General features: G+C 37.7%; 1 protein-coding gene across 1 annotated transcript in view; it reads left to right on the forward strand.

The window, feature by feature from the left end:
• Nucleotides 1–25061, forward strand: part of CPS1 (carbamoyl-phosphate synthase 1) — a 137328-nt gene that overhangs the window by 9665 nt on the left and 102602 nt on the right. Inside the window, exons 2-5 of the mRNA XM_052660306.1 lie at nucleotides 14552–14661; nucleotides 17565–17709; nucleotides 18441–18530; nucleotides 23478–23534. Coding sequence (XP_052516266.1) covers nucleotides 14552–14661; nucleotides 17565–17709; nucleotides 18441–18530; nucleotides 23478–23534 — 402 coding nt within the window. The remainder of the gene's footprint in view (nucleotides 1–14551; nucleotides 14662–17564; nucleotides 17710–18440; nucleotides 18531–23477; nucleotides 23535–25061) is intronic.

The following is a 25061-nucleotide window of genomic DNA, read 5'->3' on the forward strand; positions in this document are numbered from 1 at the left end:
GTGGTCCCATAAAGCTAATCAGGGCTTCCCTGGTGGCTCAGATGGTAAAGAATCTGCCTGCGATGCAGAAGACCTGGGTTCAACTCCTGGGTTGAGAAGATCCCCTGGAGAAGGGAATGGCTATCTAGTCCAGTATTTTTGCCTGGAGAATTCCATGGACAGAGGAGCCTGGTGGACTACAGTCCATGGAGTCCCAGCGAGTCAGACACAACTGAATGACTAACACTGATACTAAAGCTATTCTATCATCAGGAAATGAAATAGGCCTTTAAATACTGGTTTGTAATAAAACTTAATTTTAAGGGAAAATGAAAAATCCTAAAGAGTGAGACATTTAGAGAAAATGTCACGTCTACCTGCAGTGTTACATTCTTTAGAAAAATTTTTTGGGCACACCATGCATCATGCAGGATCTCACCCAAGACCAGGGATTAAAACTGCTTCCCCTGCAGTGGGAGTGCAGAGTTTTAACCACTCAGGGAGGTTCCAGTATCACATTCTTGAAATGTCACATAATAGTAACATCCATTGCAGATAAGCCAACCAGTAGATAATTTATTGGAATTTCTATTTACATGCAATCTCCCTTACAAATATGCGTTTTAAGAAAAAATCAATTAAAATTTAGAATCCTCAGATTTTATAAGTACTAGAAAGCACAATACGGAGAAGGCAATGGCACCCCACTCCAGTACTCTTGCCTGGAAAATCCCATGGACAGAGGAGCCTTGTAGGCTGCAGTCCATGGGGTCGCCAAGAGTCGGACACGACTGAGAGACTTCACTTTCACTTTTCCTTTCATGCATTGGAGAAGGAAATGGCAACCCGCTCCAGTGTTCTTGCCTGGAGAATCCCAGGCACGGTGGAGCCTGGTGGGCTGCCATCTATGGGGTTGCACAGAGTCGGACACAACTGAAACGACTTAGCAGCAGAAAGCACAATATACAAAGATTGCCCAGTTTGTTAAAAATGCCTATTTCTAAAATAATATAAGAATAGGGCTCATATAGTTATGTAATCGATTTTAATGTAGAGAAAGATAAAGTTATGAAATAAAAGATTAAAAATGGAGCAAGTACATGTTGTTCAGTCGCTCAATCATGTCCGACTCTTTGAGACCCCATGGGCTGCAGCACACAGTCCTGTTCTTCACCTTCTCCCAGTTTGCTCAAACTCATGTCCATTGAGTTGGAGATGCCAACCAACCATCTTCATCTTCTGTCATCCCCTTCTCTTCCTGCCTTCAATCTTTCCCAGTGTCAGGGTCTTTTTCAGATCTTGTTTACATCAGGTGGCCAAAGTATTGAAGCTTCAACTTCAACATCAGTCCTTCCAATGAATATTCAGAGTTGATTTCCTTTCCTTTCCAGTCAAACCAGGATTGACTGGTTTGATCTCTTTGCTGTCCAAGGGATTCTCAAGAGTCTTCTCCAGCACCAAGTTTGAAAGCATCAGTTCTTCAGTGCTCAACCTTTTTTATGGTCCAGCTCTTACATCTGTACATGACTACTGGAAAAACCATACCTTTGACTATACGGACCTTTTTCAACAAAGTGATGTCACTGCTTTTTAATATGCTGTGTAGATTTGTCAAAAGTTTTCTTCCAAGGAGCAAGGGTCTTTTAATTTCATGGCTGCAGTCACCATCTGCATTAATTTTGGAGCCCAAGAATATAAAGTCTGTCATTGTTTCCCATCTATTTGTCATGAAGTGATGGGACCGGATGCCATGATCTTAGTTTTTTGAATGTTGAGTTTTTAAAATATTTTTATCTATCTCTTTTTCTTTTTTAATTTTTTTTATTGGAGGCTAATTACTTTACAATATTGTATTGGTTTTGCCATACCTCAACATGAATCCGCCATGGGTGTACACGTGTTCCCCATCCGGAACCCCCATCTCACTTCCCTACCTGTACCATCCCTCTGGGTCATCCCAGTGCAACAGCCCCAAGCATCCTGTATCCTGCATCGAACTTAGACTGGTGATTCATTTCTTATATAATATTATACATGTTTCAATGCCATTCTCCAAAATCATCCCACCCTCTTCCTCTCCCACAGAGTCCAAAAGACTGTTCTATACATCTGTGTCTCTTTTGCTATCTCGCATACAGGGTTATCATTACCATCTTTCTAAATTCCATATATATGTGTTAGTATACTGTATTGGTGTTTTTCTTTCTGGCTTACTTCACTCTGTATAATAGGCTCCAATTTCATCCACCTCATTAGAACTGATTCAGATGTATTCTTTTTAATGGCTGAGTAATACTCCATTGTGTATATGTACCACAGCTTTCTTATCCATTCGTCTGCTGATGGACATCTAGGTTGTTTCCATGTCCTGGCTATTATAAACAGTGCTGTGATGAACATTGGGGTACACGTGTATCTTTCAATTCTGGTTCCTCGGTGTGTATGCCCAGCAGTGGGATTGCTGGGTCATAAGGCAGTTCTATTTGCAATTTTTAAAGGAATCTCCATACTGTTCTCCATAGTGGTTGTACTAGTTTGCATTCCCACCAACAGTGCAAGAGGGTTCCCTTTTCTCCACACCCTATCCAGCATTTATTGCTTGCAGACTTTTGGATCGCAGCCATTCTGACTGGGGTGAAATGGTACCTCACTGTGGTTTTGATTTGCATTTCTCTGATAATGAGTGATGTTGAGCATCTTTTCATGTGTTTGTTAGCCATCTGTATGTCTTCTTTGAAGAAATGTCTATTTAGTTCTTTGGCCCATTTTTTGATTGGGTCATTTATTTTTCTGGAATTGAGCTGCATAAGTTGCTTGTGTATTTTTGAGATTAGTTGTTTGTCAGTTGCTTCATTTGCTGTTATTTTCTCCCATTCAGAAGGCTGTCTTTTCACCTTGCTTATAGTTTCCTTTGTTGTGCAGAAGCTTTTAATTTGAATTAGGTCCCATTTGTTTATTTTTGCTTTTATTTCCAGTATTCTGGGAGGTGGGTCATAGAGGATCCTGCTGTGATTTATGTCAGAGAGTGTTTTGCCTATGTTCTCCTCTAGGAGTTTTATAGTTTCTGGTCTTACATTTAGATCTTTAATCCATTTTGAGTTTATTTTTGTGTATGGTGAATGTTGAGTTTTAAGCCAACTTTTTCACTTTCCTCTTTCACCTTCATCAAGAAGTTGTTTAGTTCCTCTTTGATTTCTGCCATTAGGGTGGTGTTATCTGCATATCTGAGGTTATTGATAATTCTCCCCACAGTCTTGATTCCAGCTTGTGTGTCCTCCAGCCCAGTGTTTCTCATGATGTACTCTGCATAAAAGTTAAATAAGCAGGGTGACAATATACAGCCTTGACGCACTCCTTTTCCTATTTGGAACCAGTCTGCTGTTCCATGTCCAGTTCTAACTGTTGTTTCCTGACCTGCATATATGTTTCTCAAGAGGCAGGTTAGGTGGTCTGGTATTCCCATCTCTTTCAGAATTTTCCACAGTTTGTTGTGATCCACACAGTCAAAGGCTTTAGTGTAGTCAATGAAGCAGAAGTAGATGTTTTTCTTGAATTCCCTTGCTTTCTTGATAATCCCGTGGACGCTGGCAATTTGATCTCTGGTTCTTCTACCTTTTCTAAATTCAGCTTGTACATCTGACATTTCTTGCTTCACATACTGTTGAAGCCTACCTTGAAGGGTTTTCAGCATTACCTTGCTAGCATGTGAAATGAGTGCAACTTTGTGGTAGCTTGAACACCCTTTGGCATAGTCCATGGGGTCACAAAGAGTCAGACACGACTGAGTGCCTTTCAGTTCAGGAAAGTCAAGGCAGCCCTCTGCAACTGAGGTAGATCCTGCAGGAAGGTAGACCCTGGTGACCATCCACTGACCTCACTCTTTGCAGCAGAGTAGCAGGTCTTTCCTGGAGGAGGACTGAGAGAAGCATCTTCACACTTATATTACCTGTGGTCCTAACAGTCTTGAGAGCTTGAGAATTCAAGGGCCTGGAATCAGTGTAAAGAGTTCTCAAAATCTGCTTATTCGCTTCAGATTATAGGGTGTAATTAATGAATTGACATTTCACTCTAATGACTTACAGACTTATAGATAGGTAACTCTGGGTTGATCTGGTTATGTTGTGGCTTATCCACAGCAGTTTTGAATTAAAATTCTTATAAGTAAATTTAACTAAAGCTTATGATTGAATTGCCTTTTTATTCTCATTTTATCAGATAAATGAAACCATGCAGTATTTGTCCTTCTGTGGCTGGCTTATTTCACTTAACATAATATCCTCAAGAATCATTTCTATTGTCATATATGGTGGAATTTCCTTCCTTTTTAAAGGCTGAGTAATATATCATAGTTCGTGTATGTGACATTTTCTTTACCCATTCATCTTAGACGTTTAGGTTGTTTCCATATCTTGGCTATTGTGATGAACGTTGGAGTGCTGATATCTTTTTGAGGTCCTGATTTCAATTCTTTGGATAAATATCCAGAAGTAGGATCACTGGATCAAATATTTCCAGTTTTAATCTTTTTGAGGAAACTATGTACTATTTTCCATAGTGGCTGTACTATTTTGCATTTTCACCACTAGTGGAATTATTTTTAATTAGAACAATGATTATTTAAGTAACTTTATATTCCAGATGTGATTTGAGCTTTATTCCCAAGAAATATTAGGAAAAAGATGCCAAAGGGAGAGAAACTGTAACTCTAATATCTTACTGCTACACTTAATGTCTTTGGGTTTGAAAGATTTGTAAGACTAACCACTACTAGAAAAATATTGAATTAGAAAACTATATTTTAGAAATGAGTCCAACCAAAAATAAAACAATTAAATTTAATTTTAAAATGTGGTTATAAGTAAATTTATACCAAATATAAAATGAAAAAAAGTGAATGTTTAATATTTTAAGTATGAAAAGAAATAATAGGGGTGATACATGTAAGTTAAGAGAGTGTATACTTCTATTGTTTCATGTTGTAACCTTTCCTCTTTCACTGAGTTAGCTATTTAATAATTTAGCTGCAGTCTACTAAATAATTAGTAGATTTTCTGACTGAAGTAATTTTAGTGCGAATAAAGTTTAATCATGATGTAATGGTTTTATCAAAAGGAATTGCTGTACCCGCTTACATCTCTATTGGTAAACTATGGAAGAAAAAATACTGCTGAAGCAGGTGATCTGTATTCCCTTAACTAGTTTCCCAGGAAGTAAATCACATAGAATTAAATACAGCTAAAAATTTCCCATTGCTTCTCACATTTGTGAGTAAAGCCTAAGAGGAATAGTTAAAATACAACTGCTGCTAAGTCACTCCAGTCGTGTCCGACTCTGTGTGACCCCATAGACGGAAGCCCACCAGGCTCCCCCATCCCTGGGATTCTCCAGGCAAGAACACTGGAGTGGGTTGCTATTTCCTTCTCCAATGCATGAAAGTGAAAACTGAAAGGGAAGTCGCTCAGTCATGTCCAACTCTTCGCGACCCCATGGACCGCAGCCTACCAGGCTCCTCTGTCCATGGGATTTTCCAGGCAAGAGTACTGGGGGTGCCATCACCTTCTCCGATATAAAATACAACTGGAGCATAGCAAAAATGCAATTTGCAAGCCAGTTATGTCTCAGAGAAACAGAAGAATTATGCAGCATCTTTGCTACCTGATAGCCATTCATGCATACATTCATTCAACCAGTCAGTATTTGCTAGGTCAGTTCAGTTTAGTCGCTCCGTGGTGTCTGACTCTTTGCGACCCCATGAATCGCAGCACGCCAGACCTCCCTGTCCATCACCAACTCCCGCAGTTCACTCAAATTCATGTCCATTGAGTTGGTGATGCCATCCAGCCATCTCATCCTCTGTCATCCCCTTCTCCTCCTGCCCCCAATCCCTCCCAGCATCAGAGTTTTTTCCAATGAGTCAACTCTTCGCATGAGGTGGCCAAAGTATTAGAGTTTCAGCTTTAGCATCAGTCCTTCCAAAGAACACCCAAGACTGATCTCCTTTAGGATGGACTGGTTGGATCTCCTTGCAGTCCAAGGGACTCTCTTTGTTAGGTATTTACAATAAATAGGAATGTAGCAGTGATAATTAATCACACCTCCTCCTTAACCTCTAAATTTAAGAGCAGTTGAGAAACAAAACAGAGTGTCTGAAGACATAGAGATCTGAATATCACCTTGATTACTATTAAAGCTATTTGGAAAACCGGGCCTAGATCTGTAACCAGATGGACTTCTTAGAGCCCCCATTCCCTGAAACAAATGTATTTGCTCACAGTTGCAAATTTCCCACATTGATGTGCAACTGTAAATAGGTTTCTCTGAAAAAATTATTGAGAAGATTTGAACCAGTCTTACTCAATTCCATTTTCCAAAGTCACCAATCACACCTGTTACTCTCCCTTGTGGACCTGGGGTTAAATGATTCCAAAGTCCCTGAAAATTTAACATCACTGGCCATGGTATAAATTCATAGAGGTGCAAAATGGCCTCCCCGATCACCTACTGTGTGCCAGATGCTGTGTTATATGTCAGTGGTACTGTGTTTGACACTTGAAAAGGCAGAGTCTCTCTGCTTGATGTTGTCTGGTGTTGACCATAATCTTATTGGAGAAATTAGTCATATACTTGGATATAGGGCAGTAAAATTTAAGTGCCAAATTTTACTTAGCTTGTGTGTGTGCTCAGTCACTACAGTCGTATCCGACTCTCTGCAACTTTATAGACTGTAGCCCACCAGGTTCCTCTGTCCATGGGATTCTTCAGGCAAAAATACTGGAGTGGGTTGCCATGTCCTCCTCCAGGCAGGCTCAGGGATTGAACCTGAATCTCCTGCTTATCCTGCTTTGCAGGCAGATTCTTTAACTACTGAGATACCTGGGAAGCCCCGTTTTTACTTAACCTTTACTTTAAAAGTGACAAGTCCTTCAATGCCTGTTTAGTTAATGTTCAAAGATGATTAGCTTTAGTTTCTAGCAGGAGGTAGAATTTGGGTATGTGGAAGGAAGAAAGGATATGTGGCAGGAATGAGGGTAAGTATCTGGGCATTCAGGAGTCATTATGCCCATTGGTCTTCAAGATTTGCTTCTTAGAGAAGTCTCCAAGAGATCTGCAGAGTTGGCTTTTACTATGGAACAACTGATCAAATGAAAACCCAAACTAAGCAAACAAACATACAAACAAAACCCCCAAATGAGTAAAATCCATATTTTAACAGGCAGGGTGTGGAAGGGAAGGAGAAAGCCAGATAATGAAAGGTGAAAGAGATGATCAAAACTGTTCTCTCCAGCCCAACCCCATTTATACCCCTTCTTTCCTTACACCAGAGCACAATTTCAAACAGTTCCTAATGGATAAGGCTGCTTAGGGCGGGAATAATAGGGACATGGAACAGGAAGTGATTTAGTCTATGAATTTTATTTATTTTTATTCATGCATCTGCTCTTCTCACTGCTTTTCTTCAGAAGTATGTCCTCTTTATACTTAAAATAATTCCTCTGTAGTTGGATGAAAAATTATATTCTACTCATATGTGGAAATGTCTTTTTAAGCTGGTTTACAATTTAGATTAAGAGTATGTAAGCAGATTTAGGTAATAGTTATTTAGGGAATAGTAATAGATTATACATATATATGTATAATTATTTTATCTTTCAAAATCTATGATCTGAGCATTTGCCAAGCTATTGAAAGAAGATTTCTAGATAGAAGCTTAATGTTTCTTGCGCCCCTTGTCATAAAGTTCTTATTATTATCTTTAATGGACTATGAATATTTGGGTTGATAAACAACTTTGAGTCAAGGATTGATTTACATTTGATTAACTAAAGCAGTTTAAATATCTCTTAACTTCTAAGTCAAAAATTAGTACCAGTAGAACCTGAAACTTTGTTATATTTCAGTATTTTATGTCAAATTGGTTAAGTCAATATGAATAAAAGATAACATCAACGACATCTAACTAGTTCTTTGACTCTGAAGCACTTAAATCTAAAATCAGATAATGAATTAAAAGTTAATTTTTTCTAATTGACTATGATCTTGAGAGTTGAAGAATATTCTTATGATTTCATATGCACTTAAATAGTGATGAAGAATTAGACTATAATGAAAATGAGTACCCAATTAAAATTAAGCCACTAAGTGGATCCTGTCATATGTGGAATTTAATTTACAAGGAGGTTTTATTGAGAAAAGTTATTGGAATTTTACTAAGAGACTCAGAGGAGAAAATGTGAAAAGAAGAGCTGCAGGACATATTAAAAGAATTGAGGCTGTTTATTCCGAATCAGGGAAAAAAGTAAAGTGAAAGGAAAAAAAAAAACCCAAAGTAGTCATCTGACAATAATGTTTATATACATATTCATATTTTGGAAAGAGAAAAGTTGTTCTTTGTGTCTAGTGAAAGCAAACTGATCAAAATCCTCAATTCTACTAAGAAGGAGTCAGATTAAACTCACTTTAGAATTTATTGTCTGCTTTATTGCCCTGTAGTGATCAGCCTAGAGAGAAGCAGCAGACTCAAATTTCAAATTGAACTGGGTCAATCTTAGTCCCTGCTAATTCAACCAATTTTGATGATTAAAAAGTTAAGAGATTTCAATGTTCCAAATAACTTTTGATCTCTTTGAATTTGGCTTAGACCTTTCACTTGAATTTGCTATGGCAAAAATATGTGAAAATAATATGGGAAAGATGTTTCTGCAAAATTCATTTGTATAAGCTATTCTAAACCTAGGTAGAATACAGGATTTTCTTTCCGTACTCCTATATTTTAGGATACACTGGGTAAGGATAGCATTCTCATTTTTTCCTATATCTTCAAAGTGAGAAAGGGACTGAAATAATTTGTCATATAACTCAAGCACTTCAGCTTCTTTCATGTGAAATCCCTAGTAAATTGATGTAAATGATACTTTTGTTTTAAATTACCATAATATTTGTTTTAACTCAGCATAAGATGTATTTGAACATTCACATGCAGCATTCTCAGTATGCATATCCTGGGATAACCATCTTCTAACCTTTCTCCCTCAATGTCAGTAGCATCTCTTTCCCACCATAGCACCTCCAAGTTGACTGCACTTAAGCCATTGTTGTGAACAGGCAACTCAAAACAGATATTTGTTATTTCAAAATTTATACCTAGAACAAACTAAAACTGAATGTATAATCATGCTTTTCAGTATTTTTAAGGTAGTATTTTCTTTAGATAATCACTTAGTGATGCTTTATTCATCCAATAAAATTTAAATGACTGTCTGCTCTGTACCAGGCACTGATGTTGGTCCTGAAGCAGGCACATCAGTGAACAAAACTAACCAAATCCTCTGCCCACATGAGGTTCACTTTCCTAGTGGGATAACACAGATATTTTAAATAAGACTCTGGATGATAAGTTAGAAGGCAATGAGTGTTGTGAAGAAAGAGTAAACTAAGGAAATAGAGTGCTGAGGGGCATATTGCTATTTATTTCCACTCTTTTTTAGATTCTATTCCCATACAGGTCATTACAGAGCATTTAGTAGAGTTCCCTGTGGTATACCATAAGTTCTTACTAGTTATCTATTTTATATTTAGTAGTGTATATGTGTTAATCCCAATCTCTCAGTTTATTCCTCCCCCCTTAACACTCTTCTGTAAACACGAATTTGTTTTCTGCATCTGCGACTCTGTTTCTGTTTTGTACATAGATTTATTTGTACCACTTTTTTTTTAAGATTCCATATATAAGTGATATCATATGATATTCATCTTTATCTGACTTACTTCACTCAGTATGACTATCTCTAGGTCCATCCATGTCTCTGTAGATGGCATTATTTTATTCCTTTTCATGACTGAGTAATATTCCATTACATATATGTACTACATCTACTTTGTCCATTCCTCTATCAGTGGACATTTAGGCATATTGCAATTTTAAACAGGCCTTGCCAAGAAGATGAATGACTTCGAGTAAAGACTTGAAGGAATCGTTAAACTTTAGATTCAAAATTTGATGTTTTCTTCTTAAAATTTTAACTTTTATTACTGAAATCATTTGCCTGCAAGAAAATTAAACCAACCAATCCTAAAGAAAATCAACCCTGTATATTCATTGGAAGGACTGATGCCAAAGCTGAAGCTTCAACACTTTGGCTGCTTGATGTGAAGAGTCGACACATTGGAAAAAGACCCTGATGCTGGGAAAGATTGAAGGAAGGAAGACAAGGGGGCAACGGAGGATAATGGTTGAATGGTATCATTAACAGAATAGACATGAGTTTGAACAAACTCTGGGAAATAACGAAGGGCAGGGAAGCCTGGTGTGCTGCAGTCCATGGGGTTGCCAAGGGTCAGACATTACTTAGAAACTGAACAACAATAACTGAAATCATGAATGGGAAGGAAAGGGGGAATTATTTTATTAAAGAGAAATCTCTGAATGGAACAGATATATTTTTATCTTTGTATTTCCAGGTGTTTCAGAGGCATCCTTTTTGAGGTTTCTTCTATTTTACCATCCTAGCACATATCTGGCCTTTTTACTAGATTCAGTGGAAGGGGGACTGAGGACATTTATCCATGTATCTTCCAAGCCCAGCATGGTACTTGGCACATGGTAGGAGCTAAATAATATGACCTGAAAATCTAAACTGTTTTATTGACATATACATTTTTTATTAAACAGTTAGGGACCATGTCATGATAGAGGCCATTTATTTTATAGAATTCATATTTATACAGTTTTTGGTTACTTTTCCTGACATTCTATGAGTGTGTAGACTTCTCTTCATTAAGGTTTACTTTGCAGTTTTAGCATTCAAACTACAAAAGTGCTCTGGCAGTAGGCATTTAAATGATCACTTAAGGTTATAGTCTAAATCCTAGACTATGCACCTCTTCCTACTAGGACTGAGGCAACTAAAATATCCTTTGATGGTAACAGTGATTTCCTTCAGACTCATTGGAATGAAATAGCATTTGGGGACCTGTTAGCTAGAAGAGGGGATTCCAAATAATAGCTCTTTGTTCAGAGTATCTCCAGTGATTCATAGGTAAGTCAGTTGGCACCTATCATTTGAAGCTCATCAGAGGCCAATGTAGTTAAGTGGAATATAAAGGATAGTACAGGCAGTAAACAGAAGACTTGTTACAATATAATGCGCAGTGGAAAAGAGACTGGAAGATCAATAAAAGCTGCAAAAAAGAACAAAAAATATAATTAAAGGGGCAAAAAGACATATTGAACACAATCTCAGGGACTATTTCAGACAACAGTAAATGTCTCCTCAAATATATCTTTAAAAGACAGAATGTAAAGTAGAAAATAGTCCCATGGAGAGAAGAAGAGAAATACCAAATAGAATTGTAGGAATAGGCTAACAAGAGTCAGATTGCTTATGCTAATTTTTACCTTTTTTTAAAAATAATTAGATGGTGTCAGGTAGATCAGGGAATCTGAAATTCTTATACGAGAAGAGGATCAGTTCAGATCAGTCACTCAGTCATGTCCGACTCTGTGACCCCATGGACTGCAGCATGCCAGGCTTCCCTGTTCATCACCAACTCACGGAGCTTACTCAAACTCATGTCCATAGAGTCAGTGATGCCAACCAACCATCTCATCCTCTGTCATCCCCTTCACCTCCTGCCTTCAATCTTTCCCAGCAACAGGGTCTTTTCCAATGAGTCAGTTTTTCGCATCAGGTGGCCAGAGTATTGGAGTTTCAGCTTCAGCATCAGTCCTTCCAGTGAATATTCAGGACTGATATCCTTTAGGATGGACTGGTTAGATCTCCTTGTAGTCCAAGGGACTCTCAAGAGTCTTCTCCAACACCACAGTTTGAAAGCATCAATTCTTCGGCGCTCAGCTTTCTTTATAGTCCAACTCTCATATCCATACATGACTACTAGAGAAACCATAGCTTTGACTAGATGGACCTTTGTTGGCAGAGAAGAGAATAGAGAAAAGCGAAGGGAAAAATATAAACAGAGGTGTTATTTTAGGCAGGTACAACTGAGTACAGTGGATAAATTAGCATATATAAGACAACTGAAATTTTCAGTTCACATGCCAAGTTTTGCCAACTAAGTACAGTTATTTTAGGTTCTAAGAAAGTTAAATATTATTTTTTAAAATATCAGGAGGTAAATGTTTCCTGACTTACCTCCATTTTATGAAAGCATTTGGCTACACATGACTTCCTCAAGAACAGAAAATAATACTTTCAGTAGAAATTATTTTTTGACAGTGTATTTCCATGACTTGAAATGAAGGTTTATGTCTGCTGAAATACATCAGAGATACCTAGGACATTTTCCCAATAAATTTACCCCTACTGAGAAGCACCACCTTATACATTTGATTAACTTATAATCTTTGGAAATGTACTGAACATGATCACTTTTACTTCCTAAAATCATCAGCCTCTGTCCTGAATTACAAATAAAGAATGGCTGACAAGTTAAAATGTAAAATAAGAAAATCATATTATGAGAAGTGACATGCAAAGATGATTTCCCAGACAGAAACAGAATTCAGACTGGCTAACTGTGTGTTAAGCCAGTGTCTGTCAGGGAAGTCTTGTTATCATGCATTAATTACATTAATTAATTGCATACATTAATTACTTATTGTGCTTTCCTCTGTGCTAATACCAAAAACTTCTTAGTTTAGTGGCTGAGAAGGTAAATCATGACTATTTAAAAATGAAGTATCAAGCTTGAGATCTTGAACACTGGTTCCAAGGTTGTAGATAATAAGAAAACTTTGCCTCAAAGATTATTTGATAAGTTAGGTGAAGGATAACATACTTTTGGTTAACTCTGCTCTTGGAGTCTCATATACACACTGATACAAACACCTATAAAATGTGCCAGATAGCACTTTGTCCAACTTTCTGAAAGGAACTTGTGTACTTTGCAACTGAACGAGGCACTGAATTTCTAAAGAGGAGTGTACAACCGGAAAATGATGAGGTTTTACCATCATGCACTTTGTTAGACTAGAAGAACATAGAAACAGAGGTCTAGAAATCATGCATTGTGTTCCTATTGTATACCAAGGTTGGGATATGCGTGTGTGTGTGGTAAGACTGGAGGTGAGTGGTAGGATAGAAAAAGATTTGACACCATGGGATCCAGAGCTAAAAATGTGAGGAAAGGAAAGGGGAGAATTAGTATATTTCTATCTCTGATGGCTGCATTTCACCCTTGAAGAGAGAATAGCATCGTGATCGTCTTTACTTACATGATTTCAACTCATGGCCAAATTTGTTTCATTCACATCTCTATTCATTCCCCCACCCCCAACTTCTGATTATTTGAAGAAATCTCAGATATGATATTAGTCTATCCTTAAGTATTTCAGTATATATCTTAAAAAATGAAAATTCTTAAAACTATAATAATGCTATTATCTGTCTTAAAAATTATACTGAATACAATAAAATATCAATTTAGTTTCATATTTCCTCAATTATTGCTGAGATATTTTTCTTTATGGTTTACTTTTAATAACATCAAAATGCTGGGGGCTTCCCTGGTGACTCAGTGGTAAAGAATCCATCTGCCAATGCAGGAGACATGACTTTAATCTCTGGTCTGGGAAGATCCCACATGCTGTGGAGCAACTAAGCCCATGGGCCACAACTATTGAGCCTGGGCTCTAAAGCCTGGGAGCTGCAACTTCTGAGCCTGTGTGCTGTAACTCCAAAGCCTACGTGCCCTAGAGACTGTGCTTTACAACAAGAGACGCCACCACAGTGAGAGGCCCAGATTAGCCCCTGTGGCTAACTTGTGTCTGAACTCTTTTGAGACCCCATGGACTGCAGCCCACCAGGCTCCTCTCTCCATGGGATTCTCCAGGCAAGAATAGGGGAGTGGGTTGCCATCTTCGAACTTGCATCTCCTGCATTGGCAGGCAGATTCTTTACTACTGAGCTACCAGGGAAGCATCCTGGATATAATTAATTCTACTAAAAAGCAAAATGCGATGTATTTTCAGATGTTCCGTAAGTGCTTGCTTTTGCATCAGTATTCATAGAACAATACAGTTTTAGTTTCTTGATGATGCTAAAGCTCAGGGAAGGGGCAGCACTTGAGATAAGTTCATCAAACACAAGAGGTCTGTGGAATACAGTTTGATAGATAACCTTGAAGATCCCTTTTAGTTCTAAGCCTCAGAATCCTGATGAGCTGTATGGTACAATTCAGTGTTATTTCCCTTAAGTTATACTTGAGCAAAGCGAAGGAATACTAATAGGGAAAAGACAGACACATAGCATTTCAGCTAAATTGAAGTATTTCTGGGTTGTCAATAATTCTACAAGTGGACTGAGGATAGACAGAGTATTGATATGCTTCAGTTCCTCTTTCAAGCAAAACAAAACACCTGCCAGTGAGAAGAGCCATACATTTGAAGAAAAGTGGTCAGTAACAGGATATCAACTTCAAATCTAGAGAGTATGGTTTCATCAAATATACTGTGCATTTATTTAACACATTTGCATATTGTAATTTTGGATTTTTTTTCAGCTAGTTGTGCTTTATATTTTGTATTCTGCTAAGATTCACACATCTGTTTCTTTAGGCACAGACAGCACACATTGTCCTGGAAGATGGAACTAAGATGAAAGGTTACTCCTTTGGCCATCCATCCTCTGTTGCTGGTGAAGTGGTTTTTAATACTGGCCTGGCAGGGTGAGTAATGCTTCTCTTCCAAGGCTTTCTTCTTCCTTGATATAGAGGAATAACTGGATGATATGACTCATGGTGGGAAGTTGAATTCACCGCATCATCATTATCACACTACACATTATCCTGAAGTTGCCTTGTGCTTGTACACAGCTCGAACCTTGGACGCAAACTCCTCCCTGTGGCTGTAAATGAAAGAGAATACAGACACTGGTGTTCCCCTGGTAAAAAAGAACAAAATTAATTCTAGAAACTTAGGGTAGGTAATCCATGGGAGACCTGGTACATAGATCTGATATTTTCAAAATTTGTCAAGTGAGACTGAATTTAGTATTTAAGATCTGCTAATAGATATACATCAATGAAGGTAAGAGTTGCTACAGAAATTATGCAGCTGCTTTTATCTAGCCAACAAATGTTCATCTGGCAACCAGGAGGCTGAAGGTCTGGTCTCAGTGCTAATGGTAACTGATGATGTGATACTGAGAAAATCACTCAGGCTTTCTAAGTCTTAGTTTCCATATGTAAAGAGTGAGGGAATTGGATCAGCTAGTAATTTATAGCTGGGGATTTAAAAATTAGGTCTTAAAAAATTAGGTGGTTTCAAAAAGTTTCCATTAAAGATTCAAAAGACTAAACTGTAAAATAGTTGATGAATTCTTCAGGGAAATTCAGTTAGTCTTACCTTATAAAGACAAAGAGGCATTGGGTTAACTGATATTGAAGATATTGATTGACCAAGCTTCCATTATATCATTAATGTACATTCTTCATTAGACTCTTGCTCCCTGTTTGAAATAAAGAATATTAGATGATTTTTAAAATAGTTCTACTGGTAAGAACATTAAATTACAGAGTATGAAAACTGTTTGCAAAGTTTTGCTTCACCAGGCAATTATTTAAGCCTTTCGACAGCACTAATTACTAGCTGTGTTAATATACCTGCCAACAAACAACTGTTTAATATAGATCAGAATGATGGAGGGCACTAGAGTTTTCTTCTCTGTGATAGATTACGGGTAATAAATCTTGTCACATCACAAAAGTCAAACAGGACCTGATGGATTAATTTGCTTCCAACACTGCAGTTCTCTAAGACAAGCTGTATTTATTCATTTACTGGAGAGAGCATTGTAAGCTTATGTTTAAAGAGAGCAGCCAGTTCTTTTATGGAGAGAAAGAAGAAAGGAAGTAAAATTAAATTAATTAAAGGCTTTTTTTTTTTTCATGTAGAGAAAGGCGTTCATTAATAAGTTTAGTCCACAGATCCTATTTTCCATTGAGAAATGCTGCTTTCCTTCATTGAGTGGCTCACCCAGTAAGGTGGTTAATAATTAAGGGGGTTATTTTGTTTTTCATCTGCAAGAAATGCATTTATATTGTGTGTAAGCTTTGGTTTTAAAAATTATTAGTTCCTGACAGGTCAGAGCATTTGAGAAATTAGCTGATGGGGGTGTGGGTATGTGTAAATATCACAGCACTTTTGTCACTTAAGAGTTTGCTGAGCTGAGAAGCTATTCTGTTGACAGGGGAGTTCTGGGAGGAGTTAGTCTGGGTGGGGGTTAAAGAATTCATGTTGACTACTGCCGGAGCTGAGGTTTTGAAGATGTCATTCTGTCCCCCTCAGCACCTAAATTCAATTTCAATAGTAATCCACAAGAAAGACTAGGTTTAACTTGCTCTGTGGGAAGTAAAAATGTAGGAGAGTGAAAAAAATCTCATTGCAGTATATTTCAAAATATGGAATAGCTATAGATAGATCCTGAATAAAATTTCATATTATTAAGAATAAACATTTTATATATAATTTTATTTATTATAGAACAAAAACAAGAATACACTCATTTTTATTTTTTCCCTCCTTACACTTTAAAATAAAGCCCTCTGCATTTATTCTTAATTCCATATCCTTACTTTAAAATAGTTACTTGGAATCTTTTAATTTAGAAGACAGAAATGCTTTTGATCAATTTTTGTAGCATTGATTTTATTCTATAAAAAAACTATCAAACATATACTATCAATAATAACTTGATAATTATCAAACATATACCTCTCTATAACTAAAATATTTAAAAATCAAGTATTTAAAAATTTATTAATTTTTTCATAGAAAATAAATCAATATTTTAAATATTCAATACATTTTAACAAACATATATACCAGGCAGCCACCACTGGTGTAATCAGTATGTTCTTCAGTATGCTAAAAGATAAAAAGACTTTTCAATTTTTGACAGTTAATATTTTGGCAAAACTGTCATCCATCAGTAGTAAATATCAGTTTGGACTCACTCATATCTGGTACTAGGGGAATCTTTGGGAATTAAAATATCTGCAGACTTTAAATAGAGCAATACTGGGATGGGGGACACGTGCACCCATGACTGATTCATGTTAGCTTATGGCAAAAACCACTACAATATTGTGAAGTAACTAGTCTCCAATTAAAATAAATAGATTAATTTAAAAAATTAATACCTTATGAAGAATTTTTCAAGGTATTAAAAATTTAAGAAAGTGAGGGAATAGGAAATTAAATGAGAATATGCCATAGTACTTAAGAGTCTTTTCATATCAGTAACATCATGGGATACGTTTCCATATTTTACTGCAAAATTTCCCTAAGTTTGGCAAAATCTAGAGACAAGCTCCAGTGTTCTTGCCTGGATCATCCCAGGGACGGGGGAGCCTGGTGGGCTGCCGTCTATGGGGTCGCACAGAGTCGGACACGACTGAAGCGATTTAGCAGCAGCAGCAGCAGCAGAGACAAGCTTGTAAGATTTTATTCTCATGTTCTTTAATTTTCAAGGGTCAGATAATTCAGATCATGGATGCAGAATCAGAATAAATTAGATCATGTGTACAAATCAAGAATTTGTTGGTGATATTTTGGCTTCTTTACTCAGGTACCCGGAAGCTCTTACTGACCCTGCTTACAAGGGGCAGATTCTTACCATGGCCAATCCTATTGTTGGGAATGGTGGAGTCCCTGACACCGCTGCACTGGATGAACTGGGACTCAGCAAATATTTGGAATCTGATGGGATTAAGGTAGTACCAGTGATGACTATTTAAAAAGTATAGTTGATTTATTTTAAGAATCTAGGCTGGACAAAGTTTCAGCCTCTGTCCTGTAGTAAAAATAATTAAATTTATAGTCTCAATCTCATTCCTTGGTATATGAGAAGAAGTTTTATCATGGAACTATTCTGAATTTCATTTCTCAGGGCACTTTGTATTTATTCTTAATGCTGTGGATGAAATGTGGCTTCATTTGGAAAAATGTTGTTTTAAGTTCAGATAACAGCGATGCTACAAGAATTTGTGTTGAATCACTTTTGAAAAGGATTTTAAGAATCATATCTGTATCAGTTATTTATATTTTAAATCTTACTCTCTCTGGGAGATAAATAAAAGATAACTTGTATGCCAGCCTAAAAGTAAAAGTAAATACAATGAAAATTTCCTATTCAATGTAAATTTGGGTAATATCATGGGGATATGAACTATATAAATTATTCAAAAATTTATAGAGGGTGCTGAGAAAGGAGATCTAGTTTAGCCTCCTGATTTGGCAAACCAGGTAAGACTGTCCTCCACATGACAATTAAGGTAGTTACTATATATCTTAAAAAAATTTTTTTTATCATATTTTGTTCTTTAAGTCTCCAAAATTTTAAGCATTTTGTTGATTGGTAATAAAAAATCCGAGCTGACTCAAGTTACAAGAGTTGGATAGCATTTTGTGATCACTTTAAAAAACTGACTGCCTGTCTTTCTAGGTTGCAGGTTTGCTGGTGCTGAATTATAGTGATGACTACCACCACTGGCTGGCTACCAAGAGTCTAGGACAGTGGCTACGGGAAGAAAAGGTGAGAAATATCCAGCAGCCAGTATCACCGAAGGATGATTGGTGGGGTCCTGGAAAGTTGGGAAGGTGTATGTAATTGCAAAGGGCCAAACAGATGCGGTAGATCACGCAGTTTGGGATCCTTTTGTTTCAGAGAGCGCTTCCTTCTGTTACTACAGGCTGAATGTCCAGAATTCATTCTTTAAACAGAGGAACTTATCAGTTCAGTAGATCAGTCATGTCTGACTCTTTGCAACTCCATGGACCGCAGTACACCAGGCTTGCCTGTCTATCACCAACTCCCGGAGCTTAATCAAACTCATGTCCATTGAGTCAGTGATGCCATCCAACCATCTCATCCTCTGTCTTCCCCTTCCCCTTTCATCTTCAGTCTTTCCCAGCATCAGAATCTTTTCCAATGAGTCAGTTCTTCACATCAGGTGGCCAAAGTGTTGGAGTTTCAGCTTCAGCATCAGTCCTTCCAATGAATATTCAGGACTGAGTTCCTTTACGGTGGACTGGTTTGATCCAAGGGACTCTCAAGAGTTTTCTCCAACACCACAGTTCAAAAGCAACAATTCTTCGGCACTCAACTTTCTTTATAGTCCAACTCTCAGATCCATACATGACTACTGGAAAAACCATAGCTTTGACTAGATGGACCTTGACTAAGTAATGACTCTGCTTTTAAATATGCTGTCTACGTTGGTCATAACTTTTCTTCCAAGGAGCAAGCGTTTTTTTAATTTCATGGCTGCAGTCATCATCTGCAGTGATTTTGGAGCACAAAATAATAAAGTTTGTCACTGTTTCCACTGTTTCCCCATCTATTTGCCATGAAGTGATGGGAACAGATGCCATGATCTTCGTTTTCTGAATGTTGAGTTTTAAGCCAACTTTTTCACTCTCCTCTTTCACTTTCATTAAGAGGCTCTTTGGTTCTTTTTTGTTTTCTGCCATAAGGGTGGTGTCACCTGCATATCTGAGGTTATTGATTCCAGCTTGTTGCTTCATCCAGCCCAGCATTTCTCATGATGTACTCTGCATAGAAGTTAAATAAGCAGGGTGACAATATACATCCTTGACATACTCCTTTCCCTATTTGGAACCATTCTGTTGTTCCATGTCCAGTTCTAACAGTTGCTTCCTGACCTGCATACAGATTTCTCAGGAGGTAGGTCAGGTGGTCTGGTATTCCCATCTCTTTAAGAAGTTTTCCACAGTTTGTTGTGATCCACAACGTCGAAGGCTTTGGTGTAGTAAATAAAGCAGAAGTAGATGTTTTTCTGAAACTCTCTTGCTTTTTTGATGATCCAGTGTATGTTGGCCATTTGATCTCTGGTTGCTCTGCCTTTTCTACATCCAGCTTGAACATCTGGAAGTTCACGGTTCAAGTACTGTTGAAGCCTGGTTTGGAGAATTTTGAACATTACTTTGCTGGCGTGTGAGATTATATTTTCAGTTTATCCACTAGGTGGCACTCATACATGCTTGGTGAAAGTGAACGTCGCTGAGTCGTGTCCAACTCTGTGCGACCCCCATGGACTATATAGTCCAATGAATTCTCGAGGTGAGAATACTGGAGTGGGTAGCTTTTCCCTTCTCCAGGAGATCTTCCTCACTCAGAAATCAAAGCGGGGTCTCCTGCATTGCAGGTGGATTCTTTACCAACTGAGCTACCAGGGAAGCCTTTCTCAATCTGGAAAGGGGTTAGAGAAAATTTTAGAATTCTCTGTAGTCTGGAACAATTTAACTGCTCCCTCCGCTTTTAACCAGATATGTAACTTGTTTCATAGATTCTTGTACCAGGTCAGTCATTAACTAGCTGTGTGACCTTGCTCTGGTCATGCAATCATACCAGACTTTCTTAATTTTAGTTTTTTAATGAAGGTGTACAGATTGCCATCAAGTCTTGGTGGACTTAAAGGTTATGACTCAATGACATATAATTGGATATCATCTCATCTGAAGTAATAAATGAAAAAAGTTACTAACTTTACTTTGCATGCTAAGTCGCTTCAGTCATGTCTCACTCTTTGCAACCATCTGGACTGTAGCTCACCAGGCTCCTCTCTCCATGGGATTCTGCAGGCAAGAATACTGGAATGGGTTTCCATCACCTCCTCTAGGGAATCTTTCCCACCCAGGGATTGAACCCACATCTCTTATGCCTCCTGCATTGGCAGGTGGGTTCTTTACCACTAGTGCCACCTGGGAAACGCTATATCTGCCTTTCTTTGAGTATTATTTTCTAATCAAATAAGAGTATTCTCCTGGGTTGAATGTCAGACATACTTAGAGTAATTAGAGTTAATGGACCTGCTATATTAAACCTCATTTCTACCATTATAGTAGCTGCTTTTTCTTAAGTTGCTATTGGGCCTGTAATTGACAGAATTTTAATCTGAAAAAATTCTGACACTCCGATGAGCATCTACTGTATGTGTATGCTTAGATGCTCAGTCGTGTCTGACTCTTTGTGACCCTGTACACTGTAGCCCAGCAGGCTCCTCTGTCCATGGGATTCTCCAGGCAAGAATATTGGAGTGGGCAGCCATTCCCTTCTCCAGGGGATTTTCCCAACCCAAGGATTGAACCCAGATCTCTTGCATTGCAGGCAGTTTCCTTACCAATCTGAGCCACTGGCGAAGCCCAAACATCTTCTAATTGAGGCTCAATGTTGCCTCTTCCTAACAATTAAAAAGAATATTGATCTTAGTTTCTTGGATATCATTACTGCTAAATGTTAAAAGAGATAATAAAGCATCTGTAGTATTTTCCAGATCTTTTCTAGTTTCTTTCAATCATTATCTGAATTTACCTCTTTGTAGTTGTCATTAATGTTTCCTTTGTGTTATGTAGGCACCTGATATTATAGCTGCTTTGTGTCAGAATTAATAGTTTAAGCTTAATCCATGGTTTGTTAGCTTGTTTTAAAAATGTGCCTTGAGTCTTCTTCCATAATCATAGACACATAGAGTAGAACAGGGTCTAAAATTATAGCTAGTTTACCTCCTTCTATGGACAGGTGAGGGAAAACACCTTGCTCATACATCACTCAGATAATTGGTGGAAGAAAAAAGAACTAGAATCTGTTTCCTCATTCTTAACTCATTGCTCTTTCCCCTTTTATCCATGGGGAATATGTTCCAAGACACCCTGTGGATGCCTAAAACTGTGGATAGTACCAAATCCTATATATACTAATATGGCAGAAAGTGAGGAAGAACTAAAAAGCCTCTTGATGAAAGTGAAAGAGGAGAGTGAAAAAGTTGGCTTAAAACAACATTCAGAAAACTAACTTCATGGCAAATAGATGGGGAAACAATGGAAACAGTGAGAGACTTTATTTTGGGGGGCTCCAAAACCACTACAGATGGTGACTTCAGCCATGAAATTAAAAGATGCTTGTTCCTTGGAAGAAAAGCTATGTTCAACCTAGACAGCATATTAAAAAGCACAGACATTACTTTGCCAACAAAGGTCTGTCTACTCAAAGCTATGGTTTTTCTAGTAGTCATGTATGGATGTGAGTTGAACTATAAAGAAAGCTGAGCACCAAAAATTGATTCTTTTGAACTGTGGTGTTGGAGAAAACTCTTCAGAGTCCCTTGGACTGCAAGGAGATAAAACCAGTTAGTCCTAAAGGAAATCAGTCCTGAATATTCATTGGAAGGACTGATGCTGAAGCTGAAACTCCAATACTTGGGCCACCTGATGCAAAGAAGTTATTCATTGGAAAAGGCCCTGATGCTGGGAAAGATTGAAGGTGGGAGGAGAAGGGGAAGACAGAGGATGAGATGGTTGGATGGCATCACTGGCTCGAGGGACATGAATTTAATTAGGCTTCAGGAGTTGGTGATGGACATTGAAGGCTGGTGTGCTGCAGTCCGTGGGATCGCAAAGAGTTGGACACGACTGAGCGACTGAACTGAACTGATATACATATACTAATGCTATATTTTTTCTTATATATACATACCTATGACAAAGTCCGATTTATAAATTAGGCACAGTAAATGAATATCTGAATTTCCAGCATCACTTGTGCTTTGGAGCTAGTATTAAGTAAAATAGGGCTGCTTGAAAACAGCACTGAGATATTGCAGCCATAAACCTGATAATTCAGTTGGCTACTAAGTGACTCAAGGTGGGATTCACTGGACAAAGGGGTGGTTTACCTACACTATTCAAAATGGTACACAACTGAAAACATATGAATTGTTTATTTATGAAGTTTTCCATTTAAAAAATATGTTTAGACTGTTGGCAATAGCAGGTAACTGAAACCACAGAAAGCAAAACTGGATACGAGAGATAGATACCACATCTATCCCTATCTAATCTAGTCAAAGAAACTAAATCAAGTGGAGGTGTTGCCTGATTGACCAATAGACTAGGCCAAATTTAACACAGGTGCTTAAGAAGCACCTCCAGGAAACTCTGGGGGTTGGTGAAGGACAGGGAAGCCTAGTGTCCTGCAGTCTACAGGGTCACAAAGAGTCGGGCACAGCTGTGCGGCTGAACAACTAGAACAACCTCCAGGTAAACCGGTTGATTGCCTACTATGTGTCAGAAGCATGGATTTGCATATAATTTATGTAATTTTGCTTATGAAATTCACTTCACAAATTCTTTTAGTTTAAAATATACATGTATATATAAAATTTTGTTACGTGTTTAACATCCTGGATTAAAAGCAACAAAACTGTAGTAGAAGATCGATGTTCAGAATTTCTCATTTTTCATTCTGAGGAATGGTCTGGGTATTAAGAATCCTATGCCCAGGAGGAACAGCAATTTACCTTGTTCTCACAACACAGTCACGCTACATCAGAGAAAAGAAGGCGTAGGGAAATTATTTACTGCTCAAGTAGACAGACGATGTTAAGTTGGTAACTTGAAGATACTATGCTGGACCTAATTTCCTCCAATGTTACTGTCACTACCCTTTTTTTTCCCTCCACAGGTCCCTGCAATTTATGGAGTGGATACAAGAATGCTGACTAAAATAATTCGAGATAAGGTATGATAATCATATTTAGCCAAATCTATGTTTATATATATATGTTCATGTATACATGCACACACATATATATACACATATGCATATATGTGTGTACATATACGTGTATATATACATATGTCTGTATGTACATATGTTTTTTCTCAGTGCCCAGGGAACCCGTTGGTATGTAAAAGAACAAATCCAGCCCATTTCTGTCACTTGGGTCTCTGTCATCCTGTTTTACTTTTTCAAAGTTACTTGATGTGACTTTCAAGACTGAATACTTGATTGGGATGTTTGCTCATGAGTGGTTTTGAGATTAATTCCCTCAGCAGTAGTTAATTGAGTGCCCACTCTATGTTCACTATCCCAGGCAAAGCCTTGGAGATTCAGCTCATGTGACAGGGCTAGTGAGACAAGTGAAGGTAACTAGACGCATAAGAATTTTGCCTAAATTGAATACCTACCTGCTGAAAAATGCAAACCAGGAAGCGTGCAGCACTAGGGCTGTTATTTATTTAGTCCTCTTGAAGGAGTTTGTGAAATTTGTGAGTGTATTAAATGAGCCCTCTATGTGCTACCTCAATTAGTCTTTCTTAAAGTTTTTCTAGTGACCAAGATGAAGGTGAGTTTGTCTATTGCTTTTCTATCTGCTTGCTGAAATATTTGACCCTTCCCCTGAGAATGTCTCGTCACCATCTGCTTCCTTCTCCTTGTTATAAGAGGTGGACACTTTTTTCTTAAATGAAAACTTCATATCTCAGACCAGAAAGAAACTTTATCTCGTGAATATTAACTAAATTCCCTAAATGCCATTAAAGGTTTCTCATTATATTCTATATATTTTCTTGAAAAAGAAAGAAAGATGCAATTTCAAAGTGAAAAAGGTTCTCAAGAAAATCTGTTGTAGATTCCTTATTAGAATACATATTGACTCAGGATCTCTGTAAACAGAAAGAAAGCTTTAAAAATAAGAACATGGCCACATACTTATGACCAGAAGGAAGACAGAGAGAATGTTTGCAGTCCTTCTACTCTATCTCTGATTTCATTCCCTCCTCCATGATTTTCCTGAGAATAAATGGTCTAGGTTATATATGTAGATTATACATCCCAGGTAGACTTTTGAATTTTCTTAGCCCAGTGATGTTGTGGGAGCAGTAAAGAATGATGAGAGTGCCAGATGGGAGGGGAATAAAATTGGGAAATTCAGCTGTAGAATTGGCAGATTGGATACAATATAGACAGGCTTAGTAATTTAGGAAAATATAAGATCGTATTATGTTCTTCATGTGATATATTAGTTTAAGGTGAACCTTGCTTTTGTCAATGGAGTATTTAATGGCACCTCACTCCAGTATTCTTGTCTGGAAAAATTCCATGAACAGAGGACACTGGCAGACTGCAATACCTGGAGTCTCAAAAAGTCGGACACGACTGAGCACTGCTTTTATCAGAGGTAGTTAGGTTTTCAAAATCTGGTTGAATAGATTAGCAAGCAAAATAGTAGTATTGCCTATTATATTTGATTATGAGTAATATGGG

This window comes from Budorcas taxicolor, chromosome 2, assembly GCF_023091745.1.
Source record: "Budorcas taxicolor isolate Tak-1 chromosome 2, Takin1.1, whole genome shotgun sequence".
NCBI lineage: Eukaryota > Metazoa > Chordata > Mammalia > Artiodactyla > Bovidae > Budorcas > Budorcas taxicolor.